General features: G+C 43.2%; 1 protein-coding gene across 5 annotated transcripts in view; it reads right to left on the bottom strand.

Annotated features, from left to right (window-relative positions):
- Window positions 1–1,446: 1,446 nt before the first annotated feature.
- The window catches only part of LOC135548302 (nipped-B-like protein), a 61,623-nt gene continuing 43,914 nt past the window's right edge, over window positions 1,447–19,155 (bottom strand). For all 5 annotated transcript variants that reach the window (XM_064977757.1, XM_064977759.1, XM_064977760.1 and 2 more), the window contains 27 exons: window positions 18,952–19,052; window positions 13,583–13,712; window positions 13,405–13,487; window positions 13,128–13,260; window positions 12,829–12,972; window positions 12,633–12,719; window positions 11,735–11,958; window positions 11,536–11,638; window positions 11,312–11,410; window positions 11,058–11,204; window positions 10,161–10,295; window positions 9,938–10,036; window positions 9,744–9,797; window positions 9,335–9,443; window positions 9,033–9,169; window positions 8,524–8,664; window positions 8,157–8,405; window positions 7,985–8,075; window positions 7,639–7,812; window positions 7,174–7,364; window positions 6,515–6,622; window positions 6,176–6,376; window positions 5,888–6,034; window positions 5,298–5,662; window positions 3,190–3,364; window positions 2,735–2,950; window positions 1,447–2,550 (listed from right to left, as the gene is read on the bottom strand). In XM_064977757.1, the coding sequence (XP_064833829.1) occupies window positions 2,188–2,550; window positions 2,735–2,950; window positions 3,190–3,364; window positions 5,298–5,662; window positions 5,888–6,034; window positions 6,176–6,376; window positions 6,515–6,622; window positions 7,174–7,364; window positions 7,639–7,812; window positions 7,985–8,075; window positions 8,157–8,405; window positions 8,524–8,664; window positions 9,033–9,169; window positions 9,335–9,443; window positions 9,744–9,797; window positions 9,938–10,036; window positions 10,161–10,295; window positions 11,058–11,204; window positions 11,312–11,410; window positions 11,536–11,638; window positions 11,735–11,958; window positions 12,633–12,719; window positions 12,829–12,972; window positions 13,128–13,260; window positions 13,405–13,487; window positions 13,583–13,712; window positions 18,952–19,052 (4,206 nt within the window). In that variant the 3' untranslated portion in view covers window positions 1,447–2,187. The remainder of the gene's footprint in view (window positions 2,551–2,734; window positions 2,951–3,189; window positions 3,365–5,297; window positions 5,663–5,887; window positions 6,035–6,175; window positions 6,377–6,514; window positions 6,623–7,173; window positions 7,365–7,638; window positions 7,813–7,984; window positions 8,076–8,156; window positions 8,406–8,523; window positions 8,665–9,032; window positions 9,170–9,334; window positions 9,444–9,743; window positions 9,798–9,937; window positions 10,037–10,160; window positions 10,296–11,057; window positions 11,205–11,311; window positions 11,411–11,535; window positions 11,639–11,734; window positions 11,959–12,632; window positions 12,720–12,828; window positions 12,973–13,127; window positions 13,261–13,404; window positions 13,488–13,582; window positions 13,713–18,951; window positions 19,053–19,155) is intronic.

Below are 19,155 nucleotides of genomic sequence, written 5' to 3'. Positions count from 1 at the left end.
ATTTCCCCCCATAGAAATGGCTGAACGAAGCAAAGGTAACTTTTTATTACTACAAACTGGCGAGCTGTCTACCCGTTAGAGGCGAATTTCCACCACGCTCTTTAACCGATGTTTTAAAAATCTTCCTAATCTTTCTTTCCGCAAACGAACACGACTCCGAATTTTATTTGATTTTTCAGTCGCATCACTGACACTGCAATGTCAATGTATGTCCACTAAGTGGCGACAGAGTCTTAGCTATACTTTTGGACATGGTAAATAGTGTGCAGCTGGAGTGAAAGAGGCGAAGCGAGAGCAAAGATTTTTAACGAACACAAGATAGACCACAGCCTGTCGTTTCCAATTGGAGCCAAGCACAAGCTGGCGATATCCTTCCTATTGGCGCATTCTAGCATGTATTTCAATATTTCCGTTAGAGAACGCCTACTATGTGACGTGTACGCGTTCATTAACGCAATTCACACTTGCACGCATTTTAAACAATGCGATTTTTTGGAAACTTTGGTAAAACGTAGTCCACTCTGTAATTTTGTGAACAGAAAATTGTATTACGATCAAATGTTTCATTGATGAGAAAATAACATTGTCGGCAAAAATCCATCTCACTCAACTTCTCCCACCACTGTGCTTCCTCTCATTTTATTTGGTGGCGAGTGGAAATGCCAACCAGATGCTTCATATTTACACATCCGGTGAAACATCTGGCTCATTGTTCTGTGGCAAGAGGGTCCACTCCCGTCAAAATCTGTCCACGTGGGAATAAAGCAATAAGCAGACCGCCTCGCCTGCCTTCCCACCTTTGGGACGACTGCCATTGTTAAGGCGGAGACTATCTCTGGTGCAGCTCATATGCCAAATGTTAGAAAGCCTCTCCTTTCCTGGTACAGAGTTAGTCCCAGGATCTTGTTTAAGCCTGAAACCAAATGGGTAGCTAGCCATATTGGCCTTTAGCATCTGTCATATGCAGCATAAACCTTTTATTTATGGAACAGTGGGTCTAGAGCCATATATTTCAATTTTTCTGAATATTTTTTCCGTCTGGATCCTTCATCAGGTTCATACAATACATGGTTTTACCTTACTCAACCCAGTTCATGACAGAAACTGTCAGTGGCATACAGAAACAAGATACCAAAGGTGTTCATCCCTGCATTTTGCAAGGCCCTCTCTGAAACAGAGTTGATGAGTCATGCATTTACAATTTTTCTGAGTTGCAGACACCTAGGTAATCAAACATGGTGCACTACTAAACCACCACATTCAACCTAAGACAAAATTGACCATATTGCAATTCTACTACTAGGGATTCAAAATACTGTCGCCTTTACCAACATCTAAAAATAAAACAAAAATTACAAAACAAATTAGAAGTTGACAAGAGATACTGCATGGTGGCGCACCATCCCCATGAAAAAATAAAATAAAGTCAATTGCAAACGAGACAAGTAACAAAGAGAAGTAAAAAATATTTATTGCAATATTTGCTCCGCCAGAAGTGCTGGGGGATCCCTTTTCTCTCTTGGGTGACCTTTGACCTAATACATCAAATTCTACATTTACAAAAAACTCCCCTGCATGTAGGCCACAGATACTGCACGCTTCGCTTTCAACAGAATAAATTATATCCAAGAGACTCCATTGTACAGCATGGGTAAACAAATAAAGGGAATAAAACATAAAAGAAAATATAAAGGTTTTAAAAGTAGCTTCCCTGGAAACTGAGCTAAGCTAAAGAAATCCAACCGGTGCTAGGTTAAACTCCAAGAACACTTTATTTAGAACATTAACAGACTAATTTCCAACATTCACTTTGTTTATTTTTTTTTAAAACAGAATTTGTCAGAGATAAACATTGTTTTTTTTGTGTGTTAAACTTTGATACAGTGGGAAAATCAAACAACCGAGTTGCTGTACAACAGCGAAGGAGCTTCCACGCAATGTTATCCAAACATTTCCTTCTTGTGTTTTTTCTGTTTAACTTAAACATATCCTGGATCCAGATTAAAATGTTCATCACAGACCAAAAGTTCACAATACCTGCTCTCCTCTCTCTCTCTGCTATCTCGTGCTTACATTTATGTTTTGCATGTCTGTAGTATATTTGTCTTTTCTGTATTAGAAAAACGTTGTATCCTCATAGTAGAGTTTGGCTGCAAAGAGTTTGTCTGAGAATAACCGTATAGTCGATTAGGAAGTTCCCTCCTTCGCTGAGTACAGTGACCGTAAAGTCTGCACCACTCTGTTCGTCAGCTTGTGTGCACTCGTCAAGGCGATTTTCTTGTAAATAATGTCAGACTCCTTGATAGTGTCCACCCAAGGCACCGTTTTGCGTCCGTCCCGTTTCTTAGCCTCGCCCCAGACTCCAGAGTAGGAGCCAGCCATCCATTGCACTCTGTAGCCCGTGTTGGTCTTCTGGATGATGCGGGCGATCTGAGGCCGGTCCTTGTACTTGGGGCAGCAGAGGGCGATGACGTCCCTGGCGGCCAACGTCTCATTCATGTGACCTGATGCCTCTGCAGAGTCGCCGTGCTTCCTCGACCGCCGTGATGACTGGGGAGAGAAACAGCAGTGTTACACCTCACATAGCATTAATTTACTACAACATCCAACGAACTGGAGAGAGCACATAGGTTTAAGAAGCCAACATGGCAGTTATCAGTCTTCAAATAAATCCTTAACAGGGACAATAACAGCTGTATGTAACACCTGCAATAACAGGCTGCTTAGGGCTCACCACTGGGGTTTTCTCATCTCCGTCGCTCTCGTCGTCGTCCGTCTCTATAGGAGCCTGGTGGTGGTTCTTGTGGTCCTGGTGGTGGTTCTTGTGGTCCTGGTGGCTGGGCCCTCCCAGCAATGAAGTGATGGCTTTGTTTCTGGCGTTAGCGCTGGCTGACGCCTCACCTTCCTCATCCTCTTCATCAGGGTCCAAATGCTCCATCAGTAACTTGAACTGAGAGAGACCAGAATGTTAACCAGTCCGCTGTGCTCAGACATGGCTAGTTTAATTTACTGCACACCTTTTACAAAGTAAAAAAAGGAACTCCATCTGGATCAATTCTGTTTAAATTCAATAAATTCAGGAAGTAAATTGGAATTCCAATCCATATTTTCCTTAACTCCATTACAGGACCCTAAACTAAACAACTCAAGACTTTAAAAAAAGGAAATGTGGTCAGAGTGAGCTCTTACATCTAGGTACTGTTTGACGATCCTCCTCTTGATGTCGTAGGTGAGTTCTACGTTGGCCAGGTCAGAGGTCAGGAAGTCCAGTGTCTGGTGAGGGCTGAAGTGCACGTGACCCTTCCTGTTCACCGCCTTCTCGTATACCTTGGCCGATTCCGTTGGAGAGTACTTTTGGATTTTACTTCAGTAGGCAGAGGGAGAAGTTGGATTTAGGTTAATTCCTCATTAAAGTGGCAATATGTAACCTTTTGGGCGACCTGACCAAATTCACATAGAAATGTCAGTTATATATCGATCAATCTAATTGAAAGCAAGTAAAGAGGCTGTAGACCTGCTCTATGCTTCCCGTTCTCAAGTTTTGTTTTTGCATCTTTTACATTTCTTATTGTACATTAGCTTCAAACAGATGAAACAACAATATTTTTGGTTATGGAAAAGTTATTTCACAGCGGTTTAGATGGTACAATGATTCTCTATACTATACTAGCTTATTTTGTCACAAACTGAAATTAGGCAAACTAAAAGAAACATCCCCCTTTCAGGACACTGACTTTCAAAGATAATTCATAAAAATCAAAATAACTTCACAGATCTTCATTGTAAAGTGTTTAAACGCTGTTTCCCATGCGTGTTCAATGAACCATAAACAATTAATGAACATGCACCTGTGGAACAGTCATTAAGACACTAACAGCTTACAGACGGTAGACAATTAAGGTCACAGTTATGAAAACTTAGGACACTAAAGAGGCCTTTCTACTGACTCTGAAAAAACACCAAAAGAAAGATGCCCAGGGTCCCTGCTCATCTGAGTGAACGTGCCTTAGGCATGCTGTAAAGGGGTCATGAGGACTGCAGATGTGGCCAGGGCAAGAAACTGCAATATCCGTACTGTGAGACAGCGCTACAGGGAGACAGGACTGACAGCTGATTGTCTTCACAGTGGCAGACCACGTGTAACAATACCTGCACAGAATAGGAACATCCGAACCTGTGGGACAGGTACAGGATGGCAACAACTGCCCGAGTTACTCCAGGAACGCACAATCCCTCCATCAGTGCTCAGACTGTCTGCAATAGGCTGAGAGATGCTGGACTGTAGGCCTGTTGTAAGGCAGGTCCTCACCAGACATCACCGGCAACAACGTTGCCTATGGACACAAACCCACCGTCGCAGGACCAGACAGGACTGGCGAAAAGTGCTCTTCACTGATGAGTCACAGTTGTGTCACACCAGGGGTGATGGTCGGATTTGCGTTTATCGTCAAGGGAATGAGCGTTACACCGAGGCCTGTACTCTGGAGCGAAATCAATTTGGAGGTGGAGGGTCCGTCATGGTCTGGCGCGGTGTGTCACAGCATCGTTGGACTGAGCTTGTTGTCATTGCAGGCAATCTCAAGGCTGTGTGTTACAGGGAAGACATCCTCCTCCCTCATGTGGTATCCTTCCTGCAGGCTCCAGCATGACAATGCCACCAGCCATACTGCTCGTTCTATGCGTGATTTCCTGCAAGACAGGAATGTCAGTGTTCTGCCATGGCCAGCGAAGAGCCCGGATCTCAATCCCATTGAGCACATCTGGGACCTATTGGATTGGAGGGTGAGGGCTAGGGCCATTTCCCCCAGAAATGTCCGAGAACTTGCAGGTGCCTTGGTGGAAGAGTGGGGTAACATTTCACAGCAAGAACTGACAAATCTGGTGCAGTCCACGAGGAGGAGATGTACTGCAGTACTTAATGCTGCTGGTGGCTACACCAGATACTGACTGTTACTTTTGATTTTGACCCCCCTTTTGTTCAGGGACACATTATTCCATTTCTGTTAGTCACATGTCTGTGGAACTTGTTCAGTTTATGTCTCAGTTGTTGAAACGTATGTTCATACAAATATTTACACATGTTAAGTATGCGAATAAATAAACACATTAGAGTTTTAGCAACCGGGAAATGGCGGAGCGATTTCTGCATAGTGCAACTTTAACTGAGAAATTGTCATGGCAACATAAAAAGACAAGACATATCAGTATATTGTGATCTTCCTAGCTCTGTCTTTCATGTCCAGTGAGGCGGTAAGGTGAGATGTTATGTGGTTGTGTTCCTCCTGGCATTGACGTACCTGTCCGAGAAGCCATAGAGGTTCTTGAGATGCTGCTTTAGAACCAATAGTAGTAGTATTCCCTGTGAGGCGTTGGCAAAGTCCAACAGGGGGATCGGGTTGTCAGGCAGACGCTGCATCACCTTGTCCAAGTCCTCCATTTCCAGGTCAGAGTCAGAGTCTGACTTCACAGGGGCCTGGGCCCGGTGTTTGGGCTTCTTGGGCCTGTGGACCACCTCGTTGTCCTCGTCACTACTGTTGGAGCTGATGCTGTGACGGTGATGTTCCTCCTCCGATGACGACGATGATGACGAGTTCTCCTCCTCTGACTGGTACTTCCTCTCTTTCGACTTCTTCTCCCGCTGCCTTGGCTCTTTGAGAAGGGACTGCAGAGAGGACAGAGGAGTGAGTCAGTCATTCACAACCAAACAAAGGCTATTGTTAGGGATTGTTATAGGATATAAAACCCACGACAGCTTGTAAAAGTCTATAAAAGTCATATTAAAGTTTGTGTTTTCATAAGCCTGTGCACTTGTGGCTACGTGTGATCTTTGAAGTACTTATGGCAAGGCTGCTGACAAACACTACATAGTGACGTGTGTATCACCTACCTCCTTGAAGGACTGCAGCAGGTTGCTGCCGGACACAGACAGGGTGATGTCAATGTGGTGCATGATGAAGAGAGGCTCCTCCTGGATCTGGTAGGGGAAACAGGCTAGGTTGTCTGCCATGTACAGAAGCATGTTGACCTCAATCTTCTGCAGGGGGAAAGTCACAATACCAAACATTACTTCACAAAACTGTTAATTTTGTCTATAAAAATAAGGATTGTATATGAATGTTTACTGCTATAATACTGATTATTCTCAGTGTGTGTCTAGGGGGACGGAGGAACTCACCGAGCTGTCATCAAACAAGTTGAGCAGTGAGATGAGGAAGGCTCGTCGGTGCTGCCGGTTGGATCGGACCATGGAGAAGAGGTGGGCGCAGAGGGCGGAGGTGGTCTCGTCCTGCCGGTAACCCCGGATCACCGTACCCTTAGCTGACCAGATAGCCTGCTGCACCTGGTAAGACATCTTCATCCCCGCCACGGCCTTCATCTGGATACACACACACACAACCAAACACGTTCTATACATTGATAACATACTGTACAATAGATGATCACATTACTAGCCTGTTGAGAGGCCAGTCTACTCTTCCTACCCTGAGACAAGTCTACAGACAGAAACACTCACATGGATGAAGCCGCTGTATTTCTTATCAATCTCCACCAGCTGCTGGTCTGCCTTATTCCTCATGGTGGGCTCTGGGTCCGTTCCCATGGCAATCAGGTAGGGCACACACTGAAACAAAACAGGAGGTTGGGTCAACAGGGATTACAAAGCTGTGGAAGCACGTGGTTGTATACTGGTACTTCACCCATAATAACACTTATTTATTCCAGTCCTAAATTAAGTAAAAACCCTGTGCACAGCATTATGTCCAGTTACACCTATTAAAGGTCCAATGCAACGTTTTTTTAAAATCATTAAATCATTTCTGGGGTAACAATTTAGTACCGTCCTGTCATGGTTTTCAATTCAAATGGTCAAAAAGAAACAAAAATAGCTTCTTGGCAAAGAGTCATTTTTCAAGCAATAATTTAGCTAGGACTGTCTGGGAGTGGTCTGAGTAGACAGTTAAAACTAACTGTTATTGGCAGAGAGGTTTGGAACTCTTTCTTATTGGTCTATTAATTAATTTACCGCCTAGTGATGTGCACCAGAGGCAGCGGCCTAGACCGCTACACCACCCTAGGCCAGAGCCTTTTCTAATTATTTAACTGACCAGAGTTTGTGCATGCCTTGTTTGAGAAGAGTAGCCCAGTGGTGTGTACTGTCAGGTGGAAGCGTACCTGTACAGGATGGATGAGGCCCTGGTTGAGTGTCAGGGCAATGACGTTGAGGGCAAAATGTCGTACGGTGGACTGTGTGTGGAAGAAGGCCTCCAGCACCTGCTTCAGGTACAGCTGCATGATGGAGCTGCTCATACCTGACGAGATATCACCCATCTCCTTCAGGTCCTCCTGCTTCGACAGCTTCTTCCCTGCAGACGTACAAAGACAAGAGCCATTTAGGACACTAGCCACTAGGCAACAACATCATGGAGGCATGCCCTAACTAACACATCCAATATCCTTAGCTCCATTCTATCAACTTGAAGATATTTCTGTGCTTTTGTGGACTTCTTTTCTACCTGTATTAATATGAATGAATGAGCTAGGGCCACAAATACAAAAATGTTTGCACTTCATCTTGTAAGTCACTTTGGAGTAAATAGCATATATATTATATTGAATGGACACAGAGGTGAGACTCACACTGTTGGTCGGCCTCCTGCATGCGCGAGTCTTCCTCCTGCAGGTATGTCTGCAGGTTCTTCAGCACCTGGATCTTTAGGTTGACAGAGCTCTTCCTGTCCGATAGGATGCCATTGTACAGACTCATAACATCCTGCATGAACATCAGCCCTGGGTACTGGATGAACTGGAAGCCTGGAGAATGGAGAAAAGGTGATAGGGAGAAAGAGGGATATCAACACCGAGGGACCAGGGAAATAAGCCATTGGTGATGAATGACAGAAGTTTGAAAGGTGCTGCAATACCAATACAGAAGGGTCATTGTTAGAGCAACACATGGTCTGTGGTAGGGTGAGGTGAGCTTTACCTAGACCAATGATGGCCTTGGTCTGAACTTCCTCATCTTCATGCTTAGTGAAGTACAGCAAAAGCTCCATCACTTTTTCCTTTATCACAACCTACAACACACAAATGTTCTTTAAAAAAAAAGTACAGTTGGTCACAACAATGTTAAGAAAAATTAGTCTTCCTGGACCGACCTTTGTGGGGCCTTTGAATTCCTCCTCGTCAAAGTCAAAGTGGCGACAGAGTGCCCCCACAGTGAACAGCGAGCGCAGCAAGGCCGGTTTGTTAGCAGCCAGAACAGGGTTGTTGGAGTCCTCAGAGTGCTGGGTCTTCAGCTTGGTCAGGGCACCATAGTAACGGTTGAAACAAGCCCACACAAACTTGTAGTTGCGAGTGACCCTGTTCACCACAGCTCCAAGACAGCTCACACAGTGTTGTACAACCTGAGAAACAAGATTACTGAATAACTAAAAACAGTATTTTAACACCTTTTATTTGTTCCTTCACGGTTATTTTAGCATTGAACCTGGGTACAAGCTGTGGCTTTTACAAGAGACATACCGTCATGCCGTATTTGATGATGAGCTTCATCAGGTCTTCCTCTATGGTGGTGAGGAAGGTCTCAGAGGGGTGCTCCATCAGAGGGATCACCAGCTCAAGGATCTTGGCCACATTACAGATCACCATAAAGTCACTCTGGGTCTGGAAACGCAAGAGAAATCCATATTGATAGGGTTTGGCCGGTGTAGGCCGTCATTGTGAAATAATAATTTGTTCTTAACTGACTTGCCTAGCTAAATAAAGGTTAAAGAAAGAAAAATTGATACAGCAAGAGAGATTTTTATGTTATGAGTCACAGCTTGACCCCATTGGTCACGTTGTTGTATAAAACTTGTACCGACAACGATCAACCACTAGATGGCCCTAGAGCTCTATGTAAAATCAAGTGGATGGTTTTTGCCCTGGACTTTTACACCTGGCACAATATTCAATTACTTATTTCAGAAGAAAAAAAACATCACAATAACTACAGTAAATTTCTACAAATTGAGGAGAGAAAGTGTCCTTACGTTGCACTTGGTGGTGAGATAAGGCTGGATGGTCATGGCATGTTTGACCATCAGCTGGGATCGAATTTTACTGAACAGAAAGAGGGTGGTGATGCAGGACACCAGACGGTTAGAATTCACCCCCTTGTTCTCAATGTCTGAAACACAAACACAGATCCTTCCTTCAGACTCAACTGGACTTTCTCACAGTCCATGAGAGTTTATCATATTATAATCAACAGTACATTCATGTGTCAGTATAAAGGGCAATTTGAAATCAAAACCGTAAGTACACCAACGATAGCTGTGAGTGAGCTCCATACCAGTGAGAGACTCTTCATATTTTAGGATGTGTTCCACTAGATTGTCCACCAGCTGAACGCAGGCCTTTCTGGCTGGCTTATAGGCGGCATCTTCCTCTGTCTTCAGCAGCTAAACAGGGATAAAGTAGGGGGAGGTTGTGAGATGAGGCACACAACCATCACAAGTCTGTCTTGAACTCCTTTGCAACAGCTCTCATTAGAGAAAACTGATAAATAAGTCACAGTACAGACGTTTCAAGGATGACCTGAAGTAAACAGCATTACTTCCTGTGCTTGATACTCTCCCTAATCATAAATAGGCCTACATGTGATAATCAATAAACCTGAGCCAATGATTTAAAAAAGTTATGAACAAAACTCCAGGCCAACTATTACCATGTAATACACAGACACAATTCAAAATACTCACATTTTGAAGCAGCTGCTCAAACCAGTCATAGCCTGTATCTTTGCATGCAGACACCTAGGAAATATGGATGTCATCAGGTCAAGACATGTTGAACAGTCACGCCTAAAATACAGTAACACAGACCGATATGTACATTGGAAAGTTTATTTGTCTGTTTGGTAGTTCTGTGCTCAGCTTTGAGCCCTGGAACTCACCACATCTGTGATGTTGAGGATCTTGCGGGTCATGGCGTCTTTATCGTGATTGGGTGTAGGGGTGAACCAGAGTTTCTGGAAGGTCTCGTTCACAAGTTTCTGAAGAAGAAAGCGGTGCAACATTTTGAAATATGCAAACAAAGACAGGTAACTTTTGGAAGCCCTGCGACGTATCCATTCACACATGAAACACAGGCATTTACAGATGCAGACAGATACACACCTTGATGCCCTCCTCGTCATTGACCCTGCGGATCATCTTGACACACATCTCAGTGATCTTGTTGAAGGTGGGTTGCTCCAGACAGATGTCTCGAAGGATCTTAATCACCCTCTTCCTCACACTGATACCCGTATCCTGGAAAAAGAGGGGCAGAATTAATACATTTACACATTTTAGTAATTTAGCAGATCTTATCCATGGCGACTTACAGTAATGAGTGCATACATTTTATGTACTTTTTCATACGGATCCCCCATGGGAATCAAAACCACAACCGTGGCGTTGTCAGTTCCATGCTCTACCAACTGAGCCACACAGGACCCAGATGCTGATGCTAAGGCAACTTCCACCATATTTACACAATGTCACTCCAAGGTTACTTATCCCGGTATTTTCTAAATTATATTACAAGCGATCAAAATATATATTATCCAAAATAAGTTAAACATGAAATATATTTCATATTAAAAAAAATGATAAAATCGGAGTAACTCTTGTTGAGTAGAGCAGAAATGATGAGGTTCTCATCGGCACTTTATTTACTTTGAGAAGCCTGCAGTTCTCCAGCAGAGCCATAGGTGGCAGTGTGGAGAAAAGGATATTACCTTAAATGAACTTTTACACTTGGAATGAACCCTCAGCTAGAGGTGGCAAGAGTCATCGGCCCAGTTCCATTTCTCACTGCTCTGTGTGAGCGGATGCCTTCTCATCCTCCTACAGCCCACAGAAAGGGCTCTGAGCCATGTTATCCTATCTGACAGCTTGTTTGAGTATTGCTCAAATAGTTGCACTTCACAGCTGTGTTTAGGGTGAATGTCCCGCTATGACTCGGTCTCTGTGTATAAAGATGTGCGTTAGCCTGCTTGTTGAGGTGTTGTTATGGTGTGTGTTCGTTACCAGTATCCTCTCGATCAGCATGTCGTAGTACTGCTCTGTGAGCTGGGGTCTGCTCAGCACAAAACGCCCCAGCAGCTCCACAGCAGCCTCTCGTACACTGGTGGAGTTGTCCATCAGACGACCATGGACCCCGCGCTGCATGTCCAACTGATGAGAGAAGGAGATGATGAAGACTGAGGAAACACATATGCACAGACAAAAAGGCTGAGCATATTTAGGTGCATCAGGTTTAGTGTTGGGTAGAGCAGACTCACCCTGGCCAGAATACTGGGGTCTACAGCCACCACCTCAGACAAACACTTCATGGCTTTAGTTCTGACAGCTATGGCACTCTCCCCCAGCACTCTCAGAATCTGTTGAAGAGGAGCGAGAGAGGGATTATTTACAAACCATACACACAGAGCACCAAATTAACCACACTCTGGTTCACAACACAAACATGAAGGAACTTAATCAAATCACTCTCGCATACTCTTACCTGTGTTAAATAAATATCGAAGCTCTGAGCGAATGGCCTCATAGAGGCCAAATATCTGACAATCAGGCAAGAGTCATCATAGTCCACAGTGTCAGAGTTCATCCTGTGGGTGAAGAGAGGAAGAGAAGAACGCATTTGAAAAAAAGAGACACAGGCAAACACTGAGGTTGAAGCACTGACAGTGAGGGTTGAGTCCTACCTCAGTGTGCTGAACTGCGAGGGCGCGGTCTTGATAATGTTGCGGAGGTACTTCTTGCGTGCCTCGGCTCTCTGCATGATCTCTCCGGTGGTCTCGATGTCCTTGGCGTGGTGCTGGCCTTCAGAAGAGTCCTCGTCCCCTCGCTGGTTCTGAGACTTCATGGCCTTCTCCATCTCTGTCAAAGTGTCCCTGAACCACTGGGCAATGTAGAACTTCCTGGCAAACTGAAGGAAGAAGCAGAAATCAACAGTTACATCTCAAACCTGATATGTGAATAACGGCAATGGTGGAAAAAGTACCCAATTGTCATACTTGAGTAACAGTAAAGATACCTTAATAGAAAACAACGCAAGTAAAAGTTAGTCACCCAGTAAAATACTACTTGATTAAAAGTCTGAAAGTATTTGTTTTAAAATATACTTATCAAAAGTAAACGTAATTGCTCAAATATACTTAGATATCAAAAGTAAAAGTATAAATAATTTCAAAATCCTAATATTAATCAAACAAGACAGCACAATTTTTTACATTTATTTTAATTTACGGAGAGCCAGGGGGGCATGATCCAACACTCGGACATCATTTACAAACAAAGCATGTGTGTTTAGTGAGTCCGCCAGATCAGAGGCAGTAGGGATGACCAGGGATCTCGATAAGTGTGTGAATGGACCCCTTTTCTGTACTTTGGGGTGTCAGAGTAGATGTATGGAGTAAAAAGTACATTATTTTCTTTAAGAATGTAGTGAAGTAAAAGTAGTCAAAATTATAAACAGTAAATTACAGATTCCCCCAGAAAACTACTTATGTAGTACTTTCAAGTATTTTTCCTTGTCTAAGTACTTTACACCACTGAATATAGTGTAGCTATAACTACAGTATGTTCAAAAAATATACTCACAATTAGAGATGGATCCGTCTCTGCGTTCTCATCCATGTAGTCCAACAGGGCCTTCTGCAGCTGCTGGGTCTCATCATTGCCTTGAGTCTAGGTTGATAACGAAACAGCAACAACATTGTGTTAGCATTTTGCTGTGTATATCTTGAATGACAGTTGACTTTGAGGATTGTTATGGTCAGACTGAACGCCTAGCTACCTCTCTGAGGATGCGGTCGATGGAGCGCTGGTCCATCTTGCTGGTGACGCCGTCTTTGCGCAGGCGGGCAGCGACAGTGCCCAGGTAGTCTAGCGATGCCACCCTCAGAGCCATCTCTGTCTGCTTATTGCTAAACTGATGCACCTGGAACAGAGGATAGGGAGAAGAGTGTCATTCAGGCTGCTTTTCCTTCCACAACAGCAAATAACCCCACTCACCAGAGGAGTCCCATGTGCTTGTATCAACAGCTTTACTGCTGACCAATAACTGATTGGTTTAGCTATGACGGATGGACTCACCAGTAGACGACCCAGCAGACTGAGGAGAAGCTCAGCAGCTGGCCACTCTGGTTTGTTCACCGTAGACAGCAGGTCCTGGACAAAGTTTTCAAACAGTGGGCGATAGTCCTCCTCTCCCTGCTTACTGCCACACCTGAAACACAGACAGAGGAACACAGAGGATTGGTCAAAGAGCTAACAGTATCATAAAGAGATATCTTAGACCATTTTCTATTAACAGTTCTAATCTAGTTTGATTGTGGAAATAATGAAAGGTTGTTAAGAGAGATCATGTTACTTCTTTAGGAAGACGGACAGGAAGTTCTGAGCTGCTCGCATTGCCGTCTCATAAGAGTTTGTGATCAGGACATCTTGGTCCACCTGGGAAAAGAGCAAGCAATTGGGAATAAAAGTATTTGGTGAAGATGTCCATAAGATGATTCCTAGCCCAGTCGGCATGGCCATCCCTAACATACCTTCTTATCATACTCGTCGTGACTGTCCCTGTTGTTCGGGAGGTGCACCACACATTGGATAAGCTGAAGCACCAGAGCTGTGACCATCTGGATGTACATGGGCTCCCCATCCTTATCACTGCTGTTCAGCCTAGGGACGCACAATATAGACAAATACACATACAGACAACCTCAATTGCACTCCACACTGCACCCCCACCTACATAAGAGGAATACCTATGTGAGAATGCTATTCAGCTAAGCGTTCAACACCATTGTCTCCTCTCAGCTCGTCACCAAGCTTAGGACCCTGGGACTGAACACCTCCCTATGCAGCTGGATCCTGGACTTCCTGATGGGCCGACCCCAGGTGGTGAGGGAAGCCACGCTGTTCCTCAACACGGGGGCCCCACAGGGGTGAGTGCTTAGTCAAATCAAATGTATTTGTCACGTGCTGAATACAACAGTGAAATGCTTACTTACAAGCCCTTAACCAACAATGTGGTTTTAAGAAGAGTTAAGAAAACATTTACTAAATAAACTAAAGTAAAACATTTCATGACATTTAAAAAAGTAACACTATAAAATAACAATAATGAGGCTATATACAGGGGGTACCAGTATCGAGTCAATGTGCGGGGGGGTACAGGTCAGTCGAGGTAATTTGTACATGTAGGTAGGGGGTAATCAATGCAAATAGTCCTGGTGGCCATTTGATTAATTGTTCAGCAGTCTTATGGTTTGGGGGTAGAAGCTGTTAAGGATACTTTTGGACCTAGATTTGGCGCTCCGGTACTGCTTGCCTTGCGGTTGCAGAGAGAACAGTCTATGACTATGGTTGAGTGGAGTCTTTGACAATCCTTTGGGCCTTGCTCTGACACTGCCTAGTATATAGGTCCTGGATGGCAGGAAGCTTGGCCCCAGTGATGTACTGGGTCGTACGCACTACCCTCTGCAGCGACTTACGATTGGAGGCCGAGCAGTTGCCATACCAGGCGGTGATGCAACTGGTCAGGATGCTCCCGATGGTGCAGCTGTAGAACTTTTTGAGGATCTGGGGACCCATGCCAAATCTTTTCAGTCTCCTGAGGGGGAAAAGGAGTTGTCGTGCCCTCTTCACAACTTTCTTGGTGTGTTCGGACCATGATAGTTTATTGGTGATGTTGACACCGAGGAACTTGAATCTCTTGACCCGCTCCACTACAGCACCGTCGATGTGAATGGGGGCGTGTTCGGCCCTCCTTTTCCTGTAGTCCACATGGTGGCATAGTGGTGGCTGCATCATATTATGGGTATGTAATCATTAACTTCATTAGGGTAGGGGGCAGCATTCATATTTTGGATGAAAACCTGCCCAAATTAAACTGCCTGCTACTCAGGCCCAGAAGATAGGATATGCATATACTGAGTAGATTTGGATAGAAAACACTCAAAAGTTTCCAAAACCATTAAAATAATATCTGATATGAACTGTCTGATATGGCAGGTGAAAACCAGAGGAAAATCCAACCAGGAAGTACTATTATTTTGAAAGGCTGTTTTTCCATTGAAATCCTATCCACCATATAAAGACTTAGGACCCAGTTCACGAGCTCTATGGCTTCTTCAACATATGGCCAGTCTTTAGGCATTGTTTCAGGCTTTTACTCTGAAAATGAGGGAGATACAGCACTTTCAATCTGTGGCCAGTGGAAATTTCCAGACATCAGCCATGCGTCTGATCGGGAACGCGCCTTTCTTGTTTCTCTTTTTCTATTGACAAAGCTTTTGTCCGGTTGAAATATTATTTATTATTTATGACAAAAACAACCGAATGATTGATTTTAAACATTGTTTGGCATGTTTCTACTAACTTTTATTGGACTTTTCGTCTAGGCTTAGTGCACGCGCCTTGAGCATTCAGATTACTGGACAAAACATGCAAACAAAAAGGAGGTTTCTGGTCATAAAGAGGGACATTATCAAACAAAACAAACATTTATTGTCTAACATGGAGACCTGGGAGTGCCACCAGATGCAGATGAAGATCATCAAAGGTAAGTGATTAATTTTAATGCTATTTCTGACTTTTGTGACTCTCTCCTTGGCTGGAAAATGGCTGTAGGGGTTTCTGTGGCCAGGTGCTGACCTAACATAATCGCAAAGTGTGCTTTCGCTGTAAAGTCTTGCATTAACCAGTTGCGATGAGCAAACCCGTATCCGGGAGCGTAATCATAGCCTCAAATGCATTAGCATAACGCAACGGACATAAATACCCCTAGAAACTTTTCCTATTCATGAAAATCGCAAATTAAACTAAATAAATATATTCAAACAAGCTTAGCCTTTTGTTAACAACACTTTCATCTCAGATTTTCAAAATATGCCTTACAACCAATGCTAGACAAGCATTTGTGTAAGTTTATCATGGCATAATGCTATGCTAGGCTCTGCTGGCAGCAGGCAACATTTTCACAAAAATAAGAAAAGCAACCAAATTAAATAATTTACCTTTGAAGAACTTCGGATGCTTTCACTCAGGAGACTCCCAGTTAGATAGCAAATGTTCTTTTTTTCCAAAAATATTATTTTTGTAGGCGAAAAAGCTCCCGTTTTTTCACCATGCTTGGCTGAGAAATCGCCTGAAAAATGCTACAACTATAACGCCAAACTTTTTTCAAAATTAGCTACATAATATCGACAGAAACACGGCAAACGTTGTTTAGGATCCATCCTCAAGGTGTTTTTAACAAATATATTCGATAATATATCCAATGAGGCAGTTGGTTTCTCATAAGAAGCGATTGGAAAAATGGCTACCTCAGTATTTTACACAAGGTTTTCTGCGGGAGACCCCATGTGACCACATGCCATATATGGTCCCTTACAGCCATTCTTCAAGGGAAATGCCTAAAAAGACGTCACAATGCTGTAGACACCTTGGGGAAAACGTAAGCTCATTCACAGCCATATAAGGAGTCATTGGCATAAGGCGGTTTCAAAAAATGCGGCACTTCCTGGTTGGATTTATATCTTGGTTTTGCCTGTAACATCAGTTCTGTGGCACTCACAGACACTATATTTGCATTTTTGGAAACGTCAGAGTGTCTTCTTTCCAAAGCTGTCAATTATATGCATAGTCGAGCATCTTTTTGTGACAAAATATCTTGTTGAAAACGGGAACGTTTTTTCATCCAAAAATTTAAATAGCGCCCCCTAAATCCAACTGGTTAAGGAGAAGTTTATCTTTATTCGTATGTTTAACACTTGTATCGTCTATCAATGTTTATAATGAGTATTTCTGTAATTTGATGTGGCTCTCTGCACTTTCACGGGATGTTTGTTTGAAACTGTTTCCACTGTTCCTAGGCAGTCATTGAAAATAAGAATTTGTTCTTAACTGACTTGCCTCGTAAAATAAAGGTAAAAACAACAACAACAAAAAACAATGCATTTCTGAACATAACTCGCCAATGTAAACTGAGATTTTTGGATATAAATATGAACTTTATCGAACAAAACATACATGTATTCTGTAACATGAAGTCCTATGAGTGCCATCTGATGAAGATCAAAGATTAGTGATTAATTGAATCGCTATTTCTGACTTGTGAGCCCTCTCCTTGGCTGGAAAATGGCTGTATGGTTTTCTGTGACTAGGTGCTGACCTAACATAATCGCATGGTGTGCTTTCGCAGTAAAGCCTTTTTGAAATCAGACACTGTGGTTGGATTTACAAGACGTTTATCTTTAAAATGGTGTATAATACTTGTATGTTTGAGGAATTTTAATTAAGTGGATTTCTGTTGTTTTGAATTTGGTGCCCTGCAATTTCACTGGCTGTTGTCGAGGTGGGACAACTACTTGTACCAGAGAGGTTAAGTAGTGGGGAGTTTTTCAGGGAAAAAAGAAATAGAATGGAGCTAAGAACAGCTTTCCACAAGACACTGGGAGATGAAGTCACCTTTCAGCAGGAAAATAACCTAAAACACGAGGCCAAATCTACACAGAAGTCGCTTACCAAGAAGACTGTGAATGTTCCAGAGTGGCCGAGTTACAGTTTTGACTTAGATCTACATTAACATCTATGCCAAGACCTGAAAATGACTGTCTAGCAATGATTAACAACCAATTTGACAGAGCTTGAAGATTTTGAAAAGAATAAATGGGCAAATGCTGCACAATCCAGGTGTGGAAAGCCAGAAAAACTCAGAAGTAAATTGCTGCCAAAGGTGCTTCTACAAAGTACTGTCTCAGGGGTGTGAATACTTGTGTAAATGAGATATTTCTGTATTTCATTTTCAATACATTTCCACCAATTATTTTTTATTTCACTTTGTCATTATGGGGTATTGTGTGTAGATGGGTGAGATATAGCGCATTCTTGTTCCACCTTATGTTATTTTTAGTGCTACATCGATATTGATTACGGCATTGTTCGGTTTAGAGATAGCAAGAAAGGCATTTCACTCTCTTTGGGTAGGTGACATTAAAACCTGAAACTAGATAAACATTCTGAAAAGAACAAGAAAATGGTTTCATAACATTATAACATGCTGACCAGACCGGACACGTCGCATGCACAAGCGTCGCAAATTAAATTTAGAAATCCATGTTATTTAATTATTGCACCCACACTGCTCGCTCGTGTGCGCCAACGAGCGTCTATGACACCAAGGGCTAAAATAGAACTCATTCCTATTTCTAACGCAGATCGCGCTGAAAGTCCTGCCTCTCCCATCTCCTCATTGGTTTATAGAAGCAGATACCCACGTGCCATCTCCTCATTGGTTATACCCACGTGGGTGACTGAAAGACAAACTGTTTTGCCGGTAGTTGTGGTAATACAATGAAAGTTTAGATGCAAATCACCATATAAGTTAAACGATGATAAAGCCTGGAAGGAGGAGAGATGACTAGAAACGATTCGGTTGGCCGTTTTATGTGTGGATTAATTGGAGTAGAGGTCCTTGTGCATTTCAGGTAAAATAACATTTCAATGTTTATATCCCAGGACAAATTAGCTAGCAACAGCAAGCTAGCTAAATAGGACAAATTAACGTTAGCTAGCAAGTGCAAGCTAACTACCTAAATTGCCATACATGTTTAATGATTTTCGACCTGTTCCCAAATTAATGTCATTGGCTCAGAGTTTGTTTTGATATTTTAACCTGCCTGTCGTGATCGCATTTGGTGTTTGGGGGGGCAAAATACATGTATGCACGATAGCGCACGTTGGCACACACGCGCAGCCGGTTTGGGTCCAGTGTTAGCATTTCTGAAATTCTCCTTGAGAACTCCTGATTTCGCGCAGCCGGTTTGGGTCCAGTGTTAGCATTTCTGAAATTCTCCTTGAGAACTCCTGATTTGCGTGGTCTCTCATGGCACATGTTCTCTGTCGGTGCAGTTACCTGAAGTTCCTGAGGCTGCGTTTGCTGGTGGGTAGTCTGGCCAGAGAGGTGAAGATCTCTTCCAGGATGAGCTGCCTGTGTTTTTCATAGCGAGAGAACACCTGAGGGGGGGCCGGAGGAAAGGGTCATCATTAGAGTTACCCTGACATTGCAATACATAATACATACAGTCGTGGCCAAAAGTTTTGAGAATGACACAAATAT

The sequence above is a fragment of the Oncorhynchus masou genome, chromosome 11 (genome assembly GCF_036934945.1).
Source record: "Oncorhynchus masou masou isolate Uvic2021 chromosome 11, UVic_Omas_1.1, whole genome shotgun sequence".
NCBI classification, from domain to species: Eukaryota; Metazoa; Chordata; class Actinopteri; order Salmoniformes; family Salmonidae; genus Oncorhynchus; species Oncorhynchus masou.
Note: the sequence above shows the minus strand (reverse complement) of the source record. Positions and strands in the feature narration are given on the sequence as shown.